At 39.7% G+C, this 25,811-nt stretch overlaps 2 protein-coding genes across 2 annotated transcripts; both read right to left on the bottom strand.

Annotated features, from left to right (window-relative positions):
• LOC107555530 (14-3-3 protein gamma-like) lies at nt 1-4,057 on the bottom strand. The gene is made up of 2 exons (XM_016238357.1): nt 3,647-4,057; nt 1-1,926 (listed from the first exon to the last, which is right to left on the bottom strand). Exons 1-2 carry the CDS (start codon nt 3,731-3,733, stop codon nt 1,273-1,275), a joined length of 741 nt encoding a protein of 246 aa, XP_016093843.1. The 5' UTR covers nt 3,734-4,057; the 3' UTR covers nt 1-1,272.
• A 1,565-nt stretch (nt 4,058-5,622) lies between these two features.
• LOC107555510 (DEP domain-containing protein 5-like) lies at nt 5,623-25,786 on the bottom strand (the record flags this gene model as incomplete). Its single annotated transcript, XM_016238332.1, has 40 exons — nt 5,623-6,185; nt 6,298-6,380; nt 6,522-6,582; nt 6,916-7,087; nt 7,281-7,450; nt 8,608-8,847; nt 9,264-9,369; nt 9,448-9,580; nt 9,666-9,746; nt 9,837-9,973; nt 10,865-10,927; nt 11,475-11,586; nt 11,782-11,915; nt 12,012-12,243; nt 12,330-12,497; nt 12,583-12,703; nt 12,831-12,988; nt 14,917-15,073; nt 17,206-17,256; nt 18,352-18,449; nt 18,548-18,683; nt 19,583-19,783; nt 19,875-20,104; nt 20,904-21,024; nt 21,105-21,141; nt 21,268-21,337; nt 22,149-22,222; nt 22,329-22,390; nt 22,469-22,603; nt 22,693-22,767; nt 23,700-23,803; nt 23,884-23,956; nt 24,037-24,106; nt 24,224-24,285; nt 24,385-24,463; nt 24,548-24,617; nt 25,222-25,271; nt 25,357-25,440; nt 25,561-25,646; nt 25,735-25,786. Coding segments are annotated over 40 exons (4,644 nt in total), but the record flags the coding sequence as incomplete, so codon positions are not given.
• Nucleotides 25,787-25,811: the final 25 nt, after the last annotated feature.

Raw genomic sequence — 25,811 nt, 5'->3', positions numbered from 1 at the left:
AATTTAATTTAATAATAAATGTGTGTAACCACAATAAAGTGCCAGAAATAGACTGCATTTTGAGAGTTCCCATGATAAGCAATGTCTTTAATGTCATTCTTACATAACCTTGCATATGTAATCCTACTCAAAAGACTTTTGATCACCGCGTCTCATAACAGAGTGCCGTCCACATTTTGGATGACAACATACCGTTGTGAGATCAGCAGATATAGACAATTCACAGAGCTAGTAAGGTGTACAAGATGAGTTTGGGGGAAAGGCAGACAAACACATTTAAGCAGTGACGGAGGTACAGATCAAAGACGAGGGAAGAAGAACAACGTAATAAGGTGTAACATTAGCACTATACTGTGCCACGTACTCAAGATCTCATCCTGTAATAAGTGTTACAGAGTTTCTACGAAGATCGAGTCCTTACAAGTACACACTAAATAAATGTCACATGTCGACCAGCAGGCTTTCAGCAACTTGTTGCGGGAAGAAAGGAGAGTTTTGTATACAGAAAATGAGGTCAAGGACAGGAAAATAAAATTAGTGGATAAATACCCCTTTTTCACCAAAATGGTCTCAGAACTGGCTTGAGGGCTGAACGGATGTAACTTGTTTAATGATTATCTTACGACAAATTTTGAGAATAGTTTCAAAATCATTTGAATCAGTGCCATCAAGACAAATATTTAATGAAAAAATATATTTAATATGTTATGAATGTTGAGAATAGATTTAAACATCCAAATTAATTTCAGTTTTATATTTAAATCACAATTAATATATAACTAGCATTCAATTTGTGAGTATATTTTAAAATCATTTAATTTCAAGCACATCACAAGTGATGTATAAGGAATAAAATGACAATATGCGTCAACTGAATGCATTATATATTATAATGGAAGGGGCATAGTTTTTTCACGTTTTGCATTTGTTTTGAAAACTGACATTATCCAGGTTCGAATCGAACAGGTTTTAGAGGCTAACAGCATTTTTCCATCTCAGAACCGCCTTTTCTGCAGTGGAACGGTTCCAGGTTGGGTAACGGCTTCCTGTTGGTGGAAAAGGGGTAAAAAGAGGTGAGAGATCAATCAAGGGTCTGAAGTGCTGCCCTGAGGAACCAAAAAAAGAGCATTGAGGTGTCACAAAGAGACAGGAAAGATGGAATGGAGAAGAAAGAGTGAGAATTAAGGAGCAGACAGAGAGAAATAAGATACAGCTTCAAAGAAGGCTGTAGAAGGGACAGACGTGTGCTACTACAGCTAGAAGTGGCTGATCTCAGTTATTAGCGTCTCCTCCTTCGCTGTCCTGCTGGTCGCTGGTCCACAGGGTGAGGTTGTCCCGCAGGAGCTGCATGATGAGCGTGGAGTCCTTATAGGAGTCCTCGTTCAGATTGTCCAGGTGGCCGATGGCGTCATCAAAGGCTTCCTTGGCAAGCTGGCAGGCCTGCTCGGGCGTGTTTTGGATCTCGTAGTAGAAGACGGAAAAGTTGAGTGCCAGACCCAGGCGGATGGGATGGGTGGCCGGCATGCTCTTGCTAATATCGAAAGCCTCTTTGTAGGCGCCTTCGGACGATTCGACGGCAGAGGCCCTCTTTTCGCTGGTGGCCACCTCGGCCAGGTACCGGTAGTAGTCGCCCTTCATCTTCAGGTAGAAGACCTTGCTCTCCAGCTGGGTTTCGTCACAGTTTTTGATGAGGTACTGGTCCAGCAGGGTGAGAACGTCTTGGCACACCGACTCCAGCTCCTTCTCGATGGTCTCTCGGTACACACGCACCAGTTCCAGCTTCTTCTCGTTGCCATCTGCCGCCGTCTTCTGCTCTATGCTGGATACGACTCGCCAAGATGACCGCCGGGCCCCAACCACGTTCTTGTAGGCCACAGAGAGCAGGTTGCGGTCTTCATTAGACAACGGCTCGTTCAGCTCTGTGACCTGATGGTGCAGAAGGCCAGATGTTGGGTCAATAAATGCTATTAAAACAAGTTAAGTTTGCAACATATATTTGTTTGAAATTAGGATGTTATGTTTATGTACAAAGATGGTATGACCAAAATCTATCAGGACTCTTGGTTAAAGTGTAATGCGCAGTTTCTGTTTTCAAATATTTTAGTAAATAGTTTAATTTTAGCTCATTTACCTTAATTAAATTGGAATAGCTTTTAAGAACTGTTTACTATCATGGAATAGAAAAAAGTTTGTTTGCAATGAAATAAATTCCTGATGTTATTTGCAGCCAAAATTGGTAGATTATACACTGATATGAATATAACCACTGATATATTGCACATTTCTCATGCAGTGTCAATGAGAAACCTGAACAGTTATGATTATATCATGTCACATTAACATAATGTAATTTATGAGTAGTGGATAAGGACTGACAATAAATCATTGTAAGAGATTTTACTCTCAAACTCTCAATTTTTAGTCGATGAAATTTTTTTTTTATGCTCTGACTTCCATTGTGTTTTATAACTATATTAATCACCATCACTTTTCCAGCTTTAAAGCCACCATTTTAAAATTCCTTGATATTTCCAGGTTTTCCATGATCATAGGAACGCTTCACTGAAAATGTCAATGTCAAACAGTCAAAGTGGCATAGTAATGACTATCTAATCAAAGCAAATGGGTGATTAGGGTGATGTTGCTTACATTAATTATAAAAGGATAAAAATTCATCTGTGTCCTATTTGACCCACGCTGACTGACAGACTGACTGACTTTCATCCTTTGTGCTCGGATGTCAAACCAGACAGCTGATGCTGCACTGCTGGGTCACTCACTTATTGCGCTTTATTTCACATGTTTACAATTAAACCTCAGCTGATGAGACATTTAAAATTTAATTTAACTATATAACAGCGTTGATCATTTAAAACGCAGCTCTATTGTTGTTTGTTAATCTTGTTTTTCTTAGAGACACGGATGCAGAATGGATGTGGATGAGGGTGTCATAGCGCCGCCCATGTTCATCCACTGTAACGATTGACATGCAGATACCGAACCGAAACCTACAACTTATTAGCCTTATGTCGCGACATCCGTCCCGTTTTTGCCTATTGATTACTTAGTATAATATATCCTAATTTTTAAATGCATATTGATTGTTTTCCAACGTTTAAAGGAAATACTTATTGAGAATTTCAAATCATTGCATTACTTTCCTAACCCTCGTGTCGTTTTACACCCGTATGACTTTTTTTCTTTACAGAAAACAAAACGAAAGGTCGAGCAAACTATTAGTGACTGACAGTAACGTTATCCATTCACTTTCACTGCATCTGTTTTCCATACAATGAAAGTTAATGGAGACTGACTGACATTTGTCCTAATATCTCCCTTTGTGTTTCAGGGAAGAAAGTAAGCTATACTGATTTGTAGCGACATGAAGGTGAATAAATGATAATAGGATTCCCATTTTAGGTGAACTGTCCCTTTAACAGCATATTTGTATATATAACAAAGAGATCCTGCTCGTTGACAAAAGCCAGAGCTTCTTCAATTACAAAAAATAGAAATGCACCTTTATTTGAGCATTACTTAAAGAATTAATCTAACAGAAAAAAAAACATTAATGCATCTATATTGCAATCGTCTCATTATTCACTAATAGGGCATGCATGCGTGTATATTAATAATAATGACCCACCAGCTTCATCGCGGAGGCCATATCATCGTAGCGCTCCGCCTGCTCCGCCAGACGGGCTCTTTGGATCAGTTGCTCCCTATCAGCCATCCTCTGTGGTCAAAGGCTGTCGGTCCGCACCGGGCTCGGTCGGTTCTCAGCAGAACACTCTCGGTTGTGAGAGAGCGAGCGCGCTCCGGTCAGCACACAGTGCGCGAGCAGAATCTGGAGCAGCCGCGCACGTGAGGGTGGCCAAAGGGTGAAGGTGCAGATTTTTATTTTTCTGTATGTATATATATTTTTCGTAACGCTTTCTTTCTCCTCCCAGCCCTCTATATCCTCGCAAGTTTCGCCCGATTCTTTTTCTTTCTTTCTTCTTTCCTGGTGCTGCTGCTGCTGCAAGCGTCCTGTCAATCCCAGCGAACAGGGCAGGGTGGGGGGAGTTGGGGGAGTTGGGGGGTCTATTTCACGATGACGTCATTTTCTAAAAATAGCCGCATGCCCCGCAGCCGCGCACATGTGCAGTGAGGTTTGCTGCATTGTTCAATGCAGCGGCACAGCGCGCGCGAGAAGTAACTCTTCCGCATTCAAATGAAGCGATGCTTCTGTCTGTCCAAAGACTCGGACTGATGATTGAATGCTACTGGGATAATGGGATACATGGACATTCCTCCTTAATAATGGTTGTACAGACTAAATGCTTGGACTGGACTCTTTTCAGTGTGAACAAAGGTCAAGTTTTTATTCCTGGCACTGGATGATGTTCCTGCAGTGCTACTGCTGATGAAATGCAGTTACTGCATTATAACAACCTGACCTTGGGGATATTGTAAATATCTAATAGAGCTATTATTTTGTTGAAGAATTCAATGTATGTCCCAAACTCCCAATTTGTCTTTGATAACCAAAATGCAAAGGTGCAACGAGTTTAACTTATCTCAACACGTTTGCTATTAATTCTCAGGGTATTCAAAACCTTTTATCCAAATCTAAACATTGGGCCAGGCTCATGCAAATGTACATCGATGGGACCAAGAATTAAAAAAAAATGTAAGACCTGATATTAAAATAACTTTTGCTAAACTCCGCCACTTTGGTTACTGTTGCTTGCTCAGTTTTACAGAACCAATCAGAATCAATGCAAACTCTGATCACTCAGCTGACAAGAGAATCTATTGAAAACCCTCTAGAGACACAAGACTTCCATCGACTTGTATTAGAACAGAGAAAAGCTTGTGTGATAATATGGAGGACGGCAACAGTTCTAATGTAATGGTTTTAAAGTGCCCCTATTATGCCATTTTTAAGGTTGCTATTATTGTTTTACGAGTCTCCTAAAACAGGTTTACATGCATGCAAGGTCAAAAAAACATGTTAGTTTTCTCAAAAAATAGATTTAATTTGACCTAATTTCTAAATGATTCGTAAACGACTCGTGCGAACGCATACAGCGCGTGTTGGAAACGAAACGTCCATTGCCATGATGGAATGACAGCCCTGGAGACTTGTCAAAACATAGAAAAGATGGTATCGATTGTACCTTACCAATTCGAGCCGGAGTCTGATGATGAAACGGTTGAAGTGGCTGATCGACAAGAGACTGATTCGCAAGCACGACTGGAGCAGGACATTTCTCAGTGGTAAGTGTCAAGTGTTAACAAGCTTGTGGTAATTATAAGATGTGATAAAACAAAAAACGACATGATGTTAACCACATGGAAATTTTACTGTTTGTGGGCGGGCAAGTTGGCAATGTAGAACGTGGGCGGACATTATGCAAATGTGTTACTTTGTGACGTAGAGCCGTAACAGAATAAGATTCGAATTCCTGACGACTCGTTTAGGCGATTGCGAGCCGACTCTTTTTTTTTGATAGACAATAACTTTATTTATTGTGCACTGTCGGCTTCACAACTTTGCAGATAGTTTATGTTCACAATCACATACAGCTACATGACACTGCATGAAAGGTAATAATCGAAAAGGCATAATAGGGGCACTTTAAGCTGAGGCTTAGCAATAATTAACAAATTGATCCTATGTACAATTTACTGAAGACTTACTGTTTACTCAAACCCAGTCAAAACTGTGATGGCTTCAGACATAGCAGGTGCATGTGCAGACACTCTGAAAACATATGACTCATTCATTTGAATGTTTGATTATGAGGCTGTTTGCTTTATTTCTCTCTGATTAGATGGCAGCAACAGTACATTAGCTCTTTTTCTCTGACACAGTATCTATTGCCTTTCCTCCACTGTCTTTTCTCAAGGGGCACTTGCGTTCATTTTCTCTACACAACTTTCCCAGTAGGTCATCAGTCGATTATCCTTGTTGGCACAAAAGTCTGTGAAATCTCGCAGCAGGCGGTCAGCCAGTTTCTCATCCCCCAGCACGCCAGTCCTCCAGGCTTTGGTCAGCATGGTGTTGTAGGCCCAATTGTAGCCAACTCGCTCCTCAGAACCAAACAGGTTCTGATTGGCGGAGGTAGCGGAGTTACGGCGCCGCCGCTGTCCACTGGAGTATTTCCTTTTTGAGTAAGGCAGCTGAAGAAAAACTGTACCTGGATAAAGAGATAAACATTTCCAAGTGATAGCGATAGAGCAAGACGAAGGGATGGACAAAAGTAAAAAAGCAGAGCTAGTATAGTTTATATCATTCATAAAAGCTTGTACCTGTTACATGGATGTATTGAGGTTTGTTCTCTGATGGAAAGTTAAAAGCTGATGCTGAGAACTTGTCTTGAACAAAGCCAAATCTTCAACGAAAAAAAGGAATTTGTTTTAATGAGGAAAAACACAGGACCATTTCACCTTGATAAATAGATACTAGAAGTAAACTAGATGGACTCAAATGTGTTCAAATCACCAACCCCAAGTTTGAGAAATAACCTCTTTACCTGGACAGTATGGCCTCCTGAAACAACTGCATTCTGTCCCAGTATGTCTCTGGTTCAAACCCTAAACAAGTAAAGCAGTGCGATAATGGAGGATATCATACTTTTACTTAACATAAAAAGGCAAAGGCAGTTCCACAAGATATTGTGACAAATTTTGTGAAAGAATCCATCCAAGATGGTGGATGGAGAAAAATGTTGATCATAAATATATTCAAAGGTCATTAGATACCAAAACAGACTATTTACCTAATATTTGTGCTCTTGAGTATCTAGGCTATTACAGTGTTAGCTTAGCAATGTGCAAACACCAAACAGAGCCAATGTATTCACTAAATTTGTGGATTTTCAGACTTCTACAACCATTACACCGTTCAATCTGTTACTTTGTCCTCACCCTCAAACAGGTTATCACAGCCCTCCTTTAGCAGACACTGGATATTTAGGGGGATAAACAATTGAGCACGGAGAGGGTCACCATACAGGTACGATGACAAAGCAAAGGGCACCTCTAACACAGGTACAAGCAGGAATCCACAAGATGCCGCCTTTCTGTGCCAGCCTTGCACCTGAAAAAGAAGAGTCCAGTGCTACAGGACTATGTCTCAACCTTAGATGTTATGTTTGCACCCTTAGTTCATAGAAATTAACTACATGTATCTGGTTGACTATGCTTGATAGTCCTCGATAGTATTAAAAATGTCATCCAGCACCTCGTCACTTCATTCAGGATTTTTGAAACTATGTTCATCCTATGCTTACCATTTCAAAGAGTACGGCTGCAGTAACAGCCATCCAGTGCAGCTTGATTTCAAAGGCAGCGTTGAGGGAGAAGTTGCCATGGTAATAGCAACTGCACCATTCAGTTCGATCACTGCGATTGTTCACATCAACGTCCAAGGTGACTGTTTTCTGCTCTGGAACCGTGGCAGCTGAGAGAGGAGGGGCAAAAACAGAGCGAGAAAGACAGAGAGAGAAGAAATTGCCAAAAGGATGAAATGAAAAAGAGGTCAGGCATAGCGTTATTAAGACCTTTAATGGATCAATGGAGAGTAATTGCGATGAAAGAGTTTATGGCAGTTAGTGTTAATGACATCTGAAACAAAAATTGAGATGAATCAAACTTATTCAACTGAATTATTCTAAGATCTGGGGCGGTTTTCATGCAGTGTATTAAGGGCAAGTAAGATGTATGAAGCTTCTATGGCAGGAAAACACTGAAAGCTGAGTGTACTGGTGCAATAAGCAAAGTCAGAAAGACAATGGGTTGGCAGAAAAGCTTTGCTCAGGTTTGGGAACAGTGCAGGAATATCATTCATCCGGAACAGGACAGATGGAGGAGAGCAGGAAGAACCCATACCACAGCACTACTGGACCACAGCCAATACTTCACCACAGCATGCACTACTGGTGTACAAGACATCATTATAGCCCACCCAACACAGCACTTTGATTGGTGTATTGGGGCATCAGTCCATGCTCTGATTGGAACAGCTTGCAAAGCAATTTGTGCCCTGACTGGGAAATACACGTAACCATGCCATTTGGAGAGTGTATGTACTGTCATAGGTCACACCAATCGATGGCTAATGGCAGAATTGCAAACACTGTCTAGATCAGTTAGAAAGAGAATCTTGATGTCATCAACATGATTTGGGCATTGTGGGAATGAATAGGATGAACTAAATGTGGACTACTTTTCTACAACAGCATGCAATCCCGTAATGGAGAAGAGTCACACAAAGTCAGATGATTAGACTTGCATCAGTAAAATTTCTTGATGAAAGTGGTTGGATCAAAAGCTTAGCTTGATGTTTTCTGAGAAGAATTTAGTGTGGCATTCAGTGATGTTGTTGATCTTTATATGTTAGTTGAGTTGTGGAAGTTTCGAAGTGCACATTGATGTAGGGTTGACTAGTAGATGGCATAGATGGTATCTGAATGCTTTAGTAATATGCAAAGAAATGATTTGATTTTGTGTGACTCATTCACTCAACTAGTCTTCCAGAACTTTCGGGGGAGGGAGTGTGGCGCACTGCCTTAAGGTGCGGAGCATGGCTGCTCTGGGGTCAGAGCCGGCTGTGTGTACCTAGCAGTGCAGCAGCTTGGCTGCGTCCTCCGAAGCTGCGGCTGAAGGAGCTATGCCTACTTGCATACGAGGCTGGCCGGCTGGGCAACCAGGGCAGCAGGAAGGCAGGTAAGTCACAAGGCCGACGTTCCTCCATAACAAAGGCCACCTCAAACCACTTCCTCTGAAACAGGGCGAAGTCCTCCATAGCTGTTGCAGACCATACATTGGCTCCCGCTGGGGGCAGCTGAGTCGTAGGAGCTGCAGGGAATAGAGCTCTGTTTTCATGAAGGGTAGAAGCACCAAAACACAGTCGTGATAACAATGGGATTGCGGACCGTGATGCTCACAGGATCTGCAACCTGAACACTGATATCAATTAAAATCACTGGAGGTTGTAGTATCGCTGTGCTCTTGGTTTCTACTAGGCGATCCTTCTCTGCTGCAGTATCCAACTGTATGAGGTGGCAGGTCACTACGGATCGTCTTGTGTACACCGGATATTGCAACTTCTCATTGAAAATGAATGAAGTCCAGTTGCTTTGCAAATCTCTGTGAGTGTGAATCTCCCTTGATACAGTTGGATACAGTAGGAACGGCTAGCAGCAACCTACTCTGCAGAAACTTGGCAACCCCTAGCCAAGTAATCTTGACAGTCAAGTCAAGTCAATTCTTACCCTTTTCGTTGTCCTTGTCAACAATCCGGTAGAGGTAGAACCCATAAACAAACGTCCGCATGGCATCACCGGAGGCATGCATAATTAGACCTTCATCCAGCATTTTCTACAGGAAAATGGAGATAGTCAAGATTTAAAATACAAACACAAGCCACTGTGACTTCTGCAATGTTCTTAATTTTACCTGCATGATTTCTACTGCAATTCCCTGTGTGGCAACATTCTCCACAGTGCTGACCAGCCAATGTACAACCTCAGCACTGACAAAGCAGTTGGGAGGCAGGCCCCTCTGCTCTGGCAAAAGCTGCACTCCAGTGCTGCAAGCACAGGAAGTCAATTTATATCACACATGGGTGACATAATGGAGCACTAATAAATAATTAAGGATTAAAAGACTCTTACGTGGGGTGCTTAATGGCTTCCAGGATCTCCATTAGTGTGGAAGATGAGGAAAGACTAAATCCACTGGAGCCTGACTGCCCGCTGTGATGCGATATGAAAAAATTACTTTCTGATCTGAATATATACGAAGCCATGTTCTGATAGTCAGAATAAGGTAAGTCATTCTCTTACCCAGTCTCTGCACCAGTGCCTAGGGTTTGGTCTCCTGTGGCTTGGGATGTAGCTGGTGTTCTCTCTCCTGGTTGGTTGCCTCCTTTGTCCGACAACCCACCCTCAATGTGATTTGCTGGAACCTGTTCAGCTGGCAGCTGAGGAATCCAGTGGGAATGTGTCAGATACAACATTAGAAATGCAGTGCTCCTTTACACCTTCATGCACAGGAACTCTCACATTTGAAGCTATAAATCTCCATGCAAACAAGTCTAAAAGCAGCACTACATAGGACTGACAAGGGGTGCAAAATATTGAAATAGGTTCATGCTATCTGCATCCGTTGGCTAGCAGGAATGCATCTTACATAGAAAATATCTGGTACTTGTCTACACAAATTTTCTACCAATTTATTTGATGTTGTCTTCATAATCTCTCTTCATAAACCACTTTGACATTATTTAAATGATTTACCAATTGATTGCAAGCTTGTCCATTACTGTGGTATCATAAATGTAGATATACCTGCGGCTAAATATTACGTATTAAAATACTCGCTTTACTTGTTGGTCAGATGGCCTCTTCCCATCTGCTCCTGGTCAGAATTAGCTGCAATGTGGAACAGTTACTGTATGCCGCTAGACAAAAATCTGTCTATGTGAGATTAGCAGTACTCTAAATGTGCTCAGGATGTGCGGTGAGATTGAATGAAAAGTGCACATGTATTCTTCCATTGGCCAACAGGAGTGATGCAGTCTAACACTACAGCAGAACTCATAGTGGTTAAGATGTTAAATGACGTGAATCTAATATGGCTTTTACATTTTATGTTATATTGAGTATGGGTACACAGACAAACAGGAATGACTCTTCATTACCACTCTGACTACAGAAACACCAGATAACACCAGATAAACAACTACCTTCACATTTTAATGCTAGTAAGAGATTCGTCAAGTACGCAGGCATGCACACATGATTTATACGCACACACGCACATTGTGAGAGACAGACGGCTCTCACAGAGCAGAGAGAGGGCAGTGACTGACCTGAGAGTGACAGATGTAGGAGGAACGTGGACTACGAATAAAGTCCAAAATGAAGGCAGCATCCTGTCAGCATGTTAAGAGGAAAACACCAGAAAGAGAGAAAATAACCCCCAGGGAACAGAGCAAGAACAAGGCAGTAATGGAAGAGGAAGAGGCAAAGATCAAAAGAGGCAAGGAAGGAGCAAGAAAACATAAGCCCACTGCAAATAATATCCATGATTTAATACTGAGACAAAAAGAAGACAAAAAAAAAAACTAAATGAAAAATAGGGCTATCAATTGCTAAAAAAAAGTTGAATTGTATTAATGACACAATATGCAACTAATCACATATTAACCCCCCCCCCCCCCAATATTACATTGTGCCATTTTTAAATAATTGCATTTTATACCAACAACTAACAAATTCTGTTACAAATACTGTGATCAGTCCTTAAACCAAGCAGACAAAGGTGAAAATTAGACAAAAATAATCAATAAGCCAGCAAGCAATACACATTGTACAAATATAATAGCCCTCTTTCCCACTCAAAAAGCACAAAGAGACACACAGGAAGCCAGGAACTAGACAACAGCATAGTCCGTTCGGCAGTCTGCCTCGGGCTCTCACCTTACGGGGGCTATCGACATAGGTGGTTGTTAGGGCAACGCTGGCAGCTTCACTGAAAGGTCCACATGATTTCCCACCATGCTGAGCAGCAAGCTGCTGCTCTTCAAAACTCCTGCAGATCAAAGACATCTCACCAGCATTAGAAAAAAGCCTGGAATCTCTGGCATTTTATAAAACCCTTTCCATATGCGGCACTAGATAAAAGTCCAAATCTCATTGTTTCTGGCACACACAATCGTTTCACATTGATGTAGCACTGCTGTATTTTATTTTGTTTGGTTTCCCGATATCTGCCTGCACAACTCACTTCTGTGTCTGATCCAGCTCCAGGAGTGCAGAGAGGGCAGAGGTGCCCTTTTTGCCCACAGGGGGTGCTATAGGCTCTGGATTGTAGGATGAGAGGGCTCCTGTCACCTGCAAGCCTTTGATGGTAGCTCCTTTCTGTAATAAACAGAGCAACTGTTACTGTATCACCATGGTGGGTGGTTTTATCCCTTTAATGACTCATTTGTGCTTATGCTGTTGCTGTGCACTCACACGGATAATTCGATCAGATCGGTGACGGCGACGAATCCTGTTCAGGCCTTCCAAAAAGCGGATAAATCCATCCAAAAGAGACCAGTCCCCAGTGCCAGAGAGGCCATCCCGTCCTGCCCCCATTCCCTCCCCATACACGTCCCAGTGACCCTCACCATCCGCCACTCGCCTGGCTCCGCCCGCTGGCAGCAGCAAGAAGCGCGTACGCCAGAACTTCAGAGAGTCAATAAGACTGGGGAAGAGAGCGGAATGGGTTTTTATGGGCATCTGCCTATGTAGATTTTGTGTCAGAGCCGTGGTGCTAGTAAAGCCACTTGCCTGAAGTCCTCTGAGCCGGCAGAGCAGATGTACTGGTCCAGGTAGTTCCATTTGTACTCCTCCAGCCGCTCGTGGCTGAACTCCACCCAAAATGGAAGGAAGTGGGCGTCTGCATGTGGAGGGCACAGATTGTAGCTGTACTGAATCTGTGTGGATTCATAAGGATACCTAAAGACACAAAACATACTTTTGGGCATTTCTAGAAGAACAAATGACATAAATTGAAAATGAATGACTAAAAACATAAACTGACTTTGGGAGATAGCGGGTGACAGTAATGATCTTATCTTTAAGGCAGACTTTATGAAAGGTTCTTCCCATACTGAGCCAGTAAACACTCTCCTCTTCCTCTGGTTTACGTCGAGACACCAGCCCTGAAAAGCACACCTTTAAATCTCTCACCTGCATTACAATGGAGTGTGATTTATAACAAGAAGACAAGTCTATTTTTCAAATCCCAACTAGTATGCAGAGCTGTGCGGTGTCCAGTAGGGGATGTACCTCTGGAATAAAGGGGGCTGCTGCTCAGGGGCGGGGCTATAGCCGGCTGTGGCTTCCTGTTAGGCTGTACAATGATCTGGTAGCCTTGCATCAGTCGCTGACAGATGAACTCTTCAAACACCTGATGGGCCGTCATCACTGGGGACTCATCGTCACGCCTACAGATTTTAGATCGGACTTAGATCTTCAATATACATAAAATCTACAGTGGGTTCAAAAGTCTGAGAATACTTGAGAGAATTTAGCATTTTTCTAGCCAGACTCATTCTCAGTGCTTCATGGTAGTAGGCAGGTGCTAAAGTGTTCTTTTAGCATAATTTTCTTGTTTCAGTTCTTGGATTGGTGGAGATTTCTTTGTAGAATCATGAGTAACAGTTTAACAGTAACAAATATGATTATTTAAATAGATGAAATAATGGGGGCTGATGACTTTAACAAAAGCATATACCATTAACAACCTCGTAGCTCACAGTAGGTCTGTATTCGAGGTTTAAAGCTACAGTTAAAATCAATTATTCTATGGAGAAAATTAATGACATTTTTACTCCTAGAAGCCAACTGTTGCACTCTACATCAGCCGATAGCCGACCTGCCCACACTGCCAAAGGTACCAAAAGCTGGTTCAATGACCATGGTGTTACTGTGCTTGATTGGCCAGCAAACTCGCCTAACCTGAACGGTATTGTCAAGAGAAAGATGAGAGACACCAGACCCAACAATGCAGATGACCTGAAGGCCGCTATCAAAGCAACCTGGGTTTCCATACCACCTGAGCAGTGCCACAGGCTGATTGCCTCCATGCCACGCCGCATTGATGCACTAATTCATGCAAAAGGAGCCCCTACCAAGTATTGAGTACATGTACAGTAAATGAACATACTTTCCAGAGGGCCAACAATTCACTAAAAATGTTTTTTTATTGGTCTTATGAAGTATTCTAATTTGTTGAGATGTAGGTTTTTGTTAAATGTGAGCCAAAATCATCACAATTAAAAGAACCAAAGACTTAAACTACTTCAGTCTGTGTGCAATGAATTTATTTAATACACAAGTTTCACAATTTGAGTTGAATTACTAAAATAAATGAACTTTTCCACAACATTCTAATTTATTGAGATGCACCTGTATACACTGCCTGGCCAAAAAAGTCACTGACTGGATTTAAATAAGCAAATACTTAAGATTTTAGGATTGGCTCATTATTGCAGTGATTAATATGTTTTTGGCGTGTTATATGTTTGGCAACAATTTTTTTAACCCTAACTGATGTAGTGTGTAGCTGTTCACTTCTTAAACAACCCTGTCAGAAGATGTACCCATGTACATATTCCAGGATGACAATGCCAAGATTAATCAGTCTCAAATTGTGAGATTGACCACCACAGATTCCTGAGCCTAACCCCACAGAAAGTTTTCGGGATGTGCTGGAGTTGACTTTACACTGCCTGTCCAAAAAAAAAAAGTCCAAAAAAAAGCCTTTAGCTTTGATAACATTGTGCTTTCATTGTGGTACCATTTTGACAATCTCGATCAGATCGGCATCACCACAACATTTATTTCCATCAAATGTTGCATTAATTTTTGGGCCGAGATCTGGTATAAATTGAGATGTAGAAAAAGATATCTTGTATATCTTTTGTAGATCTTGAGTCAAACCACCCTATAAAATCGACTGCAGCACATCCTGACGACTTTCAATAGGTTTAAGGTCAGGACTCTGTGGTGGCCAATTCATACAAGAAAATGATTCCTCCTGCTCACTGAACCACTATTTGACAAATTGAGCCTGGTGAATCTTGACATTGTCATCCTGGAATATCTACATGAGTATGTCTTCCAACATGGTCGTTTAAGAAATAACACAATTTCTGACATGCACAAATAATGTCAGTTAGGGTTGAAAGTATTGTTGCCAAACATACAGCATGCCAGAAACACATTAATCATTGCAATAATAATCCAAGACTCTTCAGTATTTGCTTGTTTAAATCCAAACAGTGACTTTTTCTTGGCCAGGCAGTGTATATAGTACAAAAAATATGAAAGCCCTTTTTTGACCTTTACCACCCAATCCCTGTCCTTGTACCTCTCCAGGTCAGTGTGTGGCAACAGGTCGTAGCAGCCCTCTGTGTAGTCATTCTGCAAGGTTTGGCGGTCGGGGAAGTAATCGGTCGTGAGGGGGAGACAGGCAGGAGTGGTGAGGGACTTCCAGTCCACCCCGACCGTGCAGCAAAAACTAGGCACTGTCGGAGGGGCAGATAGCAGCAGGACTTCAGGGGCACCCCCATCACACACACACAGCACCCCATAGCGCATGACACACGTACCACATGGACGCAACAGATCGCATTCATACACATTCACACGTCAGGCCCGATTGAAAATTAGCAGACAGATTGAGAGAGAAAGCGACAGAAGAGGAGAGGGTGAACAGTTTCAGGCAGACAGACACATACCAACACGCAGAACAAGGAGAAAGAGAATGTGGGAAAAGAAAAAAGAGTGTGTTACCATCATTGTTGTAATTGAACTGAAATTACAGTGAACACTACGTGCAATATTAACATGCACTAAAGGCACTGTGAGCATCGTGACATCACTGATGAGTAATAAGTGTGAACGGCCATCTGTACAAACACACGATTGGCAGAAAAGACGACCAGTACTCATAGCATTCAGGCAAGGCATGCGTGAGAATCTGAGTGCGGCAGTGTGATTTTACATAATCGTGATTGGTGATTTTATTGAGGGTTGCAAAGCTCATGAGTGGGAGGGAATTGAAGTTTGATAGTTGATTAGAGAGAAAGGGGAATTTTGGAAATAGTGGAATCCCTGGGGAAAGATGGTACAGAGAGAAAGCCAGAAATCCCATAAAAATCTGAGGTGAAATTCACTGAATGAATTGCGCCCATTGCTAGAAATGTTTAGTTGCAGTTTTAACAACTGATTCAGTTATTACCACCGTTTTCCTGTCGGCTATATATGCTAGATGCATCTTATTTGTAAATGTATCACTAGCTAATTAGCGTGCTAGCTTAGCCTACACCCTACTCAAACAAGCGTTTCATTCTTATTTTTGAATATCACTAGACGATTACTGTGCTAGTTTAACCTACACTCTTTATACTCTAATGGAATAAATATTCAATTCTTATTTGTGAATATTAATAGCCAATTAACGTGCTAGCTTAACCTACACCTTTTACACCCTAACAGAATAAATATGATTTTTTTTTGTGAATATGACAAGCCGATTTGCGTGCTAGCTTAGCCTACACCTTTTACACCTTAATGGAACAAATGTTCAATTCTTATTTGTGAATATGACTAGCCAATTAACATGTTAGCTTAGCCTACACACAAGAAACTCTAATGGATCAAATGTTCAATTCTTATTTCTGAATATCACTAGCCGATTACTGTGCTAGCTTAACCTACACTCTTTATACTCTAATGGAATAAATATTCAATTCTTATTTGTGAACATTAATAGCTAATTAACATTCTAGCTTAGCCTACACCTTTTACACCATAATGGAACAAAAGTTAAATTCTTATTTGTGAATTTCACTAGCATATTAACGTGCTAGCTTAGAATACACCCTAACAGAATAAATATTAAATTATTTTTTGTGAATATGACAAGCCGATTTGCGTGCTAGTTTAGCCTACACCTTTTACACCCTAATGGAACAAATATTCAATTATTGTTTGTGAATATGGCTAGCCAATTAACGTGTTAGCTTAGCCTACACCCAAGAAACCCTAATGGAACAAATGTTAAATTCTTATTTCTGAATATCACTTAGCCGACTAGCGTGCTAACTTAGCCTACACGTTTTATATCCTAATGGAACAAATATTAAATTCTTATTTGTGAATATGATTATGTTAAACTGCGGATGGTGTGTGAATAAGATTCAGGCAATAACAAATGTTCAATGGCGCAACTGTATAGTGAATTCCCTCAGAGGTTGTGGACCACCTTTTCGTTCATCAAACTTTCACCCATAAACAACACAGCAACTCAACCATTTATATGATCTACCGCACTGGCTCAAGATACCCAAACAACCTTATTCAAAGATAAAGGATAGTAATTCCCTTGTGGACACCCAATTTGAGGTTCCTAAACCAAAGTGCCAAAATCAAAAGATAAGAGCAAAGACTTAAATACCTTAAATCATTCCACAATAGATCCCAGATTTCCTGCCCAAACCCCTTTCGCTTTGAAATATGAATGTATTTAAGTAATTGCAGCTAACAAATGTATATTTCTGAGGGTATATATGTATACATGGGGTAAATTTTCATGTGGAAGTGAATGGATACTGGAGATGTTTTTGAGTATCTTCAATGATGGGGAAGAACTCACTCGGATCTGGACTGGAGTAATCCTCAAAGGAACCACGGTTCACTGATGTTCCTATAAAAGCAAGAGCAGTAATAAGAATATAAACTCTAGAATATAAGAATATAAAGCCTAGTTTCGGAGAGAACAGTCATTTGATGACCAGACAATGTAATAATAGAAATGAGAGGAAAAAAAACATGACAGAGTGGCCCTAAGAAGTATTCACTGGTCATACTTAAAGGGGTCATATGGTGTTGCTAAAAAGAACATTATTTTGTGTATTTGGTGTAGTGAAATGTGTTTATGCGGTTTAAGGTTAAAAAACACATTATTTTCCACATACTGTACATTATTGTTTCTCCTCTATGCCCCGCCTTTCTGAAACGCGTCGATTTTTACAAAGCTCATCGGTCTGAAAAGAGAGGTGTGCTGTGATTGGCCAGCTATCCAGTGCGTTGTGATTGGCCGAATTCCTCAAGCGTGTGACAGAAATGTTACGTCCCTTACCATACTGTGATGCCATGTCCCGGCCGGATCGACGACATAAAAACATTCTTTTATAAAGAATATCTCTTTGGATTTGAGACTTTAGTCTTTGCAACTTTACAGATCTTCTTTATGCACCAAGAGCTTGTAACACTCCAAAGAGAAAGGAAAAATTGAAATCGCATCATATGACCCCTTTAATTATGCATGAATGTCATGTAGGAATGGAAATCGCAAAGAATTCTGATTTCTCTCTAATGATTCTGGTTTCTTGACGATGGCATTAAGGGGATATTTCACTCAAAGATCCAAACTTGTATGAATTTATTTTCTTCTGTTAAGCACAAAAGAAGACAACAAACATTTGATGGTAGCCATTGACTTCCATAGTATTTTTTTTCCCCATAATATGGAAGTCAATGGCTACTGTTACCAGCATTCTTCAAAATATCATCTTTTGTGTTCAGCAGAAGAAAGAACCCAATACAGGTTTAGAATAACTTGAGGTTGAGTAAATAATGACATTTGACAATGAAATCAGACTACACTTGCTATCTATTTCTGATTCGCTACAAAGAATAATCTCTTAAGAGTTACTCTGTCATTCATAAACAGTCTAAATATCTTTTTCAGGGTTTTTCTTCTGTGTAACAGTAGGTTATATAAGAGAAAATAATGCACCAGTGCTGTTGCTACTAGCTGGGCTTCCAGAGACATTATCAGGAACTCCAGTGATATACAGTCCATTCTCTCCTGCATGACGGGATGCTGTCCGCTTGCTAAAACACACATTTACACCATCTTTAGTCTCTAACTTTATTACACTGGTACATTTTCCCTTTCCAAATAACCTCTTACTCGTGTGTGCGTGACTGACCTTCCCGTAGCTTCGTGATAGGCCAGTTCTAGCAGCTCAGCAGAGGTACGAGCCGGGTCTCTCTGCTCACTAACCTGCAGCTCTGCCATGTTCTGTCGCGTCTGATGGTGGATCTGGATTGCCTCTCCAGAAGGACCTTGAACATCCACACAATATTATATAAAAATTATGTAGAGAACAGACTCTAGTTTAGTGGTCATTATGCAGTGCTGGGTAGATTAGGCTACTTACAAAATGTAGTCCATTACTGATTGCAAATTACATGACAAAAATTGTGGTTAGTACCATAATCCATTACATTACACCTTTCACGTAACATAATCTGACTACTTTTTGATTACTTTTAGATTAATTTGGCCTAACTCATTTATCACATTGATTTAAATAGGATACTCTTGTACCATATTGATATAAAATTCTTACTAAGAGAAAGAAAATATATTCCATTTGTTATTATTAAATATGATTTATTAAAGTTATACAGATAGATAGATAGATTCATCTAAAATGCCACCCTTAGAAATTTGTATTTGGTTGATATATTTAAGAAATAAATTAAAAACACAGACTGACAGATTTGAAATCTCTATAGAAATTTTCATCATTAACAAATGAATTGTAGTAAAACTTTATATTACATCAAAGTTTCCCAAACTGGAGTTTGTGAAGGAACTGCAGGGAGTTAAATCATATTTAAAAGCTAATATATAATTAAATCATAAAAATGTAAAATTAATAAATAAATCTTTAAAAAAAAAAAAAAAAAAAACACTTTATAAAAAATATGAAAATTTACACTCGTTTTGCCTGCATGCCATGTGACCATGTGAATAATATGTAATCATGTAATCAATAAAAAAGTAACTGTAGTCTGATTAAGAATATTTTAAAATGTAATATCATCTTTTGAAATATGATTATGCAGTTCAGATTACATGTAATTGGTTACTACCCAGCACTGTCATTATGCAAAATATTTGACCACAGAATGCAGACTGACGGATCAGAAGCAAGCATTTCATGTGTATCACTTACCCACAGGAAATGTGTGCATCCAGCGGCGGCGGTTGGAGGTGAGTTTCATTGGCATGCGTGAGGGGGCGAACGGGTTGATGAGAGCCCTCTGGGGCGTGTAACCGCCCGGCCGTATGTGCAGAGTGGACTCAGCGCTTCCCACAGTGAAGCGGCCCGGAGCACTGGAGTCCCTCTGTGATTCTACCATCTTTTCTAGCAATTCTGCAACAATGAGACAGACGAGAAGCAGCAAACATCAACCAGATGTTTCTGTCTACAGCAACACACAGGTGCACTCTGATGGATTCTGTACCTCTTGTGCAGCTGGTGTACCCCAGGGAGCTGCTGATCTCGTACTGGCCCTGAGCCGGGCGCGGGATGAGTAGGATGTTGGAGATGTGGCTCAAACTGTCATCTGATGCCAGGCTCCTCTGTTCTTCTGGTCCTGTAGGCCTGGTTGGGGGAGAGCTGCCCACTACACCTCCACCAACATCCGTTGAGCCCCAACTTTTCCTGCTGGCTGACTCCCTCTCCCGACTCGACCTGACACACATGATCAGAAGCTAAATGTAGTTTGAGCGACTGAATGGAGCTCAAGCATAGTTCAGGCAGACCACGGCGTGACAGCCAGCCATCAGCTGACACTCAGCTGATCGTGACTCCTCCCACTATCAATTAAACAAGATATATAAATTCATCTGCACTCACACTCACCATAGTCTCATAGATTCAACATACCTTCTGATGTTTATTCATGTGTCGCTTGAACTGAGGCACTACATTGTTCTGTCACACTACAATAAAGAGTGCTAAAACTGTATTTATTGTTTGAATTTCATTATAAAATTCACAGGATTTTGAAAGTTGAGACTTTGTTTCATATCAAAAGTAACAAAGCACAAAGCTTATTGTGACTATTGGATGAGAGGGATGCTGCAAATAATTTTTAGTGAAGTTTTGTTCACATGTAAACTGAAAACAGCAGACTAAAAGATTCATCAAAATAAATATCTATTTAAATCAAGAAATCAATATTGTCAACCCAGCCCTAGTGTCCATATGAAATGGAGACTGCCATACTGTCAAAATGCATATTATCAAAACACACACTAAATAAATGTCACCATTTCCTTCAATGATTTCATCCCACCAAAAATGTATTCAATTAATTTTTAGCCAAATATTTTTGGTTAATTTTGGTGCATCATTAATCCTAACATGAAGTGTCTTCCCATCCAGAAGCTCAAAGAAAGAAGATTTGTAACACTACAGTCACAATTTAAGTAATGGTTCACCAAAAAAAATTTAAAATTATGACAGGATTTTTATTTGTTTAATGTACCTGAAGTTGGTGGACCTCTGGGATCTGGAAGGTCCAGGAAGCCTGAAGACCTGAGCATCGTATGCATCATAGTCCACCTGGATCGGAAGGCTGTTCTCAGCATCTTTTGGTGCACCAAGAGCTGAGAAAGACAAATCCAGCTCAAGTCAGATCACAGCAAACCCTTATATAAACTTGAACTAAAATATAAAACCTACTTACAATGTTCTTTGTTGCTTTTAGCTTTCTCAGCATGAGCCTTAAAATGAAAAGGCATCAGAGCGACAGCAGCTTCATTAGCAGTTTTACAAACATAAAGTTGTTCTCATAATAAAAATGTTATAAAGTCACAAGGTGTTGTCAGTTAAAGTGTAATATTTCTAACCTTTTTTCCAGCCAGCTTGATCCGTGGTGTAAAACAGCTGCATGAGTTCTGGCTCTTTGATGTGTAAAAGCTGTAGAATTCATATTCATTACAGTGAGCTCACCTGCATTAACCTATTAATGTTTTAGTTTTTTTAGGGCTGGCTGATATGGCCAAAAATACTATTACAATATTCATTTCATATCAATAATTGTGAAGTAAATGCATTCCACATGTTTGTTATACTTCAAAAATGTAAACATAACTTGCTTACAAGTAAACTCCATAGAGTGAGCACACACACACACACACACACACACATATATATATATATATAATTAAAATCAGTATATAAACATAATTAATTTACAGCAAAACACTGCATTTTTATTATTTGTCAAATAAGGTGCTGCACAAAGAATTTGTACACAGTATGAATCAAATTATATCTGTTAAAATAATAATAATAATAAAGTTTTAATAAATTGTATTATTATTATTGCTCTGAGAGGTATATTTTAATATACAAAAGTAATTTATTTCTCTATAGTAAAACAGATGACAGACACAATGCTTATCTAGATGTAGGATAAATATCAGAAATTACTCAAAGGTTAATTAGCAGTATTGTGGATCTATTTTATTTATATAGCCCTATTTAATGCACAAAACAAATTTCTGGATCATTTATACTGCTTGTGCAATGAACATGAGTGATGTTGCATTATTTTTTAGCAATCAATCTTTTGATAAAAGGACAAACCCATCCCTATATGACTGAGACTTAAGAGTGGGCTCTTCTAACTTGCTACCGACTGCTAGGTGGTTGCTAGGGTGTACTGGGTAGTTAGTACACCCAAGCAACCACCTAGCAGTCGGTAGCAATAACTCTCAAATCTCACCTGTGGTTGATCCAGTGAGGCAGGTTGTAGTCATCGCCAATTCTAGAGTCTCCGTGCACTGTACGGTTATGTAACTAATAAAATTATATAAAAAATAATAATTCACCCCATTTAGAAGTATTAAAACATTCAGATCTTATTTCATGCTCAAATGCCAAACCTAATATGGTCTTTACCAACCTTGAAGAGTGGAACAGCGTGGAGGGGCTGCTCTCCCATGCATACCAGATCTACACCGATGCCTGTTAGGAAGATACCATTAGCGTCCAGCACACTGTGCTACAATACAAACAGTGAATGTACAGCACACCCTCACTGACCGTTGTCAATCATTCGCTGTTTGGTGAGGATCATGAGCAAGCGGTCCACCTCGAACACACCCACTCCTGGAGTAATGACCACTGACATCTGACCCGTACGATCAAAGTTACGGTTGATGTAGTGCTTATCAAAGACTGAAAGAGACAAAACAGGACACTGATATCAGGACAAACAGCTCTACTGAAGTGCTGTGGGACTATAGACCAAATACACAAATACAAACCATTGAAAGACAAGTTGATAGCTTCCAGATAATTTCCCTGAGCAGCAGTGGAATTGTTGCCGCACAGGAATTCATCTGCAATATTGAGACATTAACAAAATGTGTATGTCAATCTAAGACTCTCACACTTGCAATAATGGCATTTTCAAAAACCAAAAATAATATTAAAAAATTTACATTTTCTAAAGAATATTGTATTTTCAAAACACTACAATATGAAGTGTATACATATATATATATATATATATATATATAAAACTTTCTGAAGGATTATGTGACACTGAAGACTGTAGTAATGATGCTGAAAATTCAACTTTACATCACAGGAATAAATTAAATTTTTAAATATATTACAATAGAAAACAGTAATTTTAAAGGGGAGGTCTAATGCTATTTAATGCATTCTGACTTATTTACACTACTAAAGAGTTGGATTATTCTGCTAAACATGGCCAAAGTTTCAAAAAAGCAAGTTGGACGTATGATGGTGTATTTCTGTGCCAAATACATTCCTTCAGAGTTCGTATAAGTTTTGGAAAGTTTTTTGTTGATTATGGCCCATCAACGTGCTTCATTCATTAACTTGCTAGCCATAGTTAATTTAAGTCAATAAAGTTTTGTTGCAGTTTTATTTAGGTCGCTGTCACAGCTTGCAGACGATCGCTCAGCAAAAGCTGCGTGTGCTCGTGACTCTTTAGCTCCGCCCACGACACGCCTCCAGGAGCTCGACTGTTTTCGGGGAGAGAAGCGGTACAGCTGTATCTGTCTTTTATAAATCTGATAATACTAAAGGCTTATGAAGGAGATATGAAGGATGCAATACTACTCTATAGGTACTCAAGATTAACATGAGATTAGCAGAAACTGTGTTATGTCCCCTTTAATTGTGATATTATTTCACAATATTACTTTTTTTATCAAATAAATGCAGCCTTCTTTCAAAAAAATCTTATCATAGTTATCTTACAGAAATGTGTATATACATAATCACAGAACTGCATACGCACCTGCTCCTTTAAGACGCACCAGCACAGGATACTGTATGAAGAGCTTTTTAATAGTGATAAGCAGAGACATCCACTCATCACGCCTTTCATTCTGGGCCACCACCCTGCAAGAGAATAAAAAATAAGGACTGCTGCTTAAACCAGTACTAAGCTGCCAGTCTTAATGCTTAGTGAACTTCTGGACCTGTAGAAATCCTCATAATAACGTCCCTCATGGTCTTGTCGAACTGACGCTCTTTGGATCTCTGGGAACTCTTCTACATAACAAAAGACACATAGTAATTATTATTATTCAAATCATACAACCCAAGCACTGTTTTAAATATGAAACATTTACCCAGTGATTTGGCAGAGTAGAAGGTACGAGAGAACAGCACCACTGTAACCTCATGGCTGCAATTCTTCTCCTAGAAAAGTGGCTACATTTTAACAAAGACAATCCCATAATGCCAAAGAACATAATCATATTCAGCTATATTGTGCCAATAACGTTACTATTGGTCAATGATAAAGTTAACACTCACTTTCCATTTGGCAAACAGATCCGAAAGGAAACCATTGACAGCTTTCTCAAAGTAAAGATCACCTGTGAATGAAGTCAGCAGCTATAATCACCTGAAATAACAGATTTACTCTTCAAATATAGATAATGATTAAAAATGTTTTTTAAAAACGGTCTCTTTACCATAGATATCAAAGTCCCACATCTCACAGCTCATCTGAATGAATATATAAACCATCGCAGAGGTGGAGCGAAACACCACCTAGGTGGAGAAAACATGTGAAAAAATGGATAGTGATGGTAGTATAGTATGGATAGTATTGAATTTCCAAAGAGAAATTCTCACCCTTGAATCTTCACTAATGTAGCCACAAGTGACCTTCTCTCCTTTTACCCACAATTCACTGGCCTGGGCCCTAAAACCATGATAAAACGATCTTTTGGTTAGACATACACTACTGTTGAAAAGTTTGGGTTCAGTAAGATTTGTAAATGCTTTATCTTATGCTCACCAAGACTGCCTTTATTTGATTTAAAATACAGTAAAAACAGTAAAAATATCATTACAATAACAGTTTTCTATTCGAATATTTTTTAAAGTGTAATTTATTCTTGTGATGTAAATCTGAATTTTCAGCATCATTACGCCAGCCTTCAGTGTCACACGATCCTTCAGAAATCATTCTAATATGCTGATTTGAAGAAACATTTCTTATTATAAGTGTTGAAAACAGTTGTGCTGCTTCATATTTTTGTAGAACTGATAGAACAGCATTTACTTTAAATATTTTTAAACATTTTAACATTTTTTAATGTCTTTACTGTCACTTTTGATCAATTTAAAGCATCCTTGCTGAATAAAAGTATTAATTTCTTCCAAAAATATGAAAAAAAAAACTAAGCAAAACCTTTGAACGCCAGTGTATAGGCCATTATACACGTACTTCTGACTGTAAAATACTTAAACTGACCAATCAGAATCAAGTATTCCAGACAGCCTGTAATAATGGATGTTGTTACCTGATCCCTGCAAACTCTACTTTCTGTGTCACATACGCACACGTGCTCACCTGAAAGAACATCATGGAGACATAAAGATCATTGCAAGGCATCAAAAATGAACATCCCATGCAGATTTGAATCTAATCTACTCACTAAGCTCTTCTTCAGTCTCCACATGTCTCCTCGTCCAATATACTGATCTTTAAAGGTGAGCTCCACCAGATCCAAAGTCACATCCTGTTAAATTTCAATGGAGAATTTAGGTAATGAGGTATGAGAGACTGTGCTATATTGTGAATATGGTGTATAAATTAAATAGTAGGACTGTGCAATAAACAATATTTCTGTATAAAATACCTTTGGGTCCACAATATTGATGATGACGTCCTGGTAGGCACGAAGCTTGAAGGCCTGAGCCACTGTCTGATCTACACTGATAGTTTCTGTTAACGGAAAAAGAGAAAATTCACACAGAGATATAGGCGATTAATAGTTACTAGTACAGAAAATGAAGTGCTAATTTAAACTCACCTTTCTGCAGGTCTTCTTTCAAACTCTTGACCTGCAGCAGCAGAGGACTAAGACAAAGACATTGTAAACATACAGAT

The sequence above is a fragment of the Sinocyclocheilus grahami genome, unplaced genomic scaffold (assembly GCF_001515645.1).
Source record: "Sinocyclocheilus grahami isolate Dianchi unplaced genomic scaffold, SAMN03320097.WGS_v1.1 scaffold536.1, whole genome shotgun sequence".
Lineage (NCBI taxonomy): Eukaryota > Metazoa > Chordata > Actinopteri > Cypriniformes > Cyprinidae > Sinocyclocheilus > Sinocyclocheilus grahami.
Note: the sequence above shows the minus strand (reverse complement) of the source record. Positions and strands in the feature narration are given on the sequence as shown.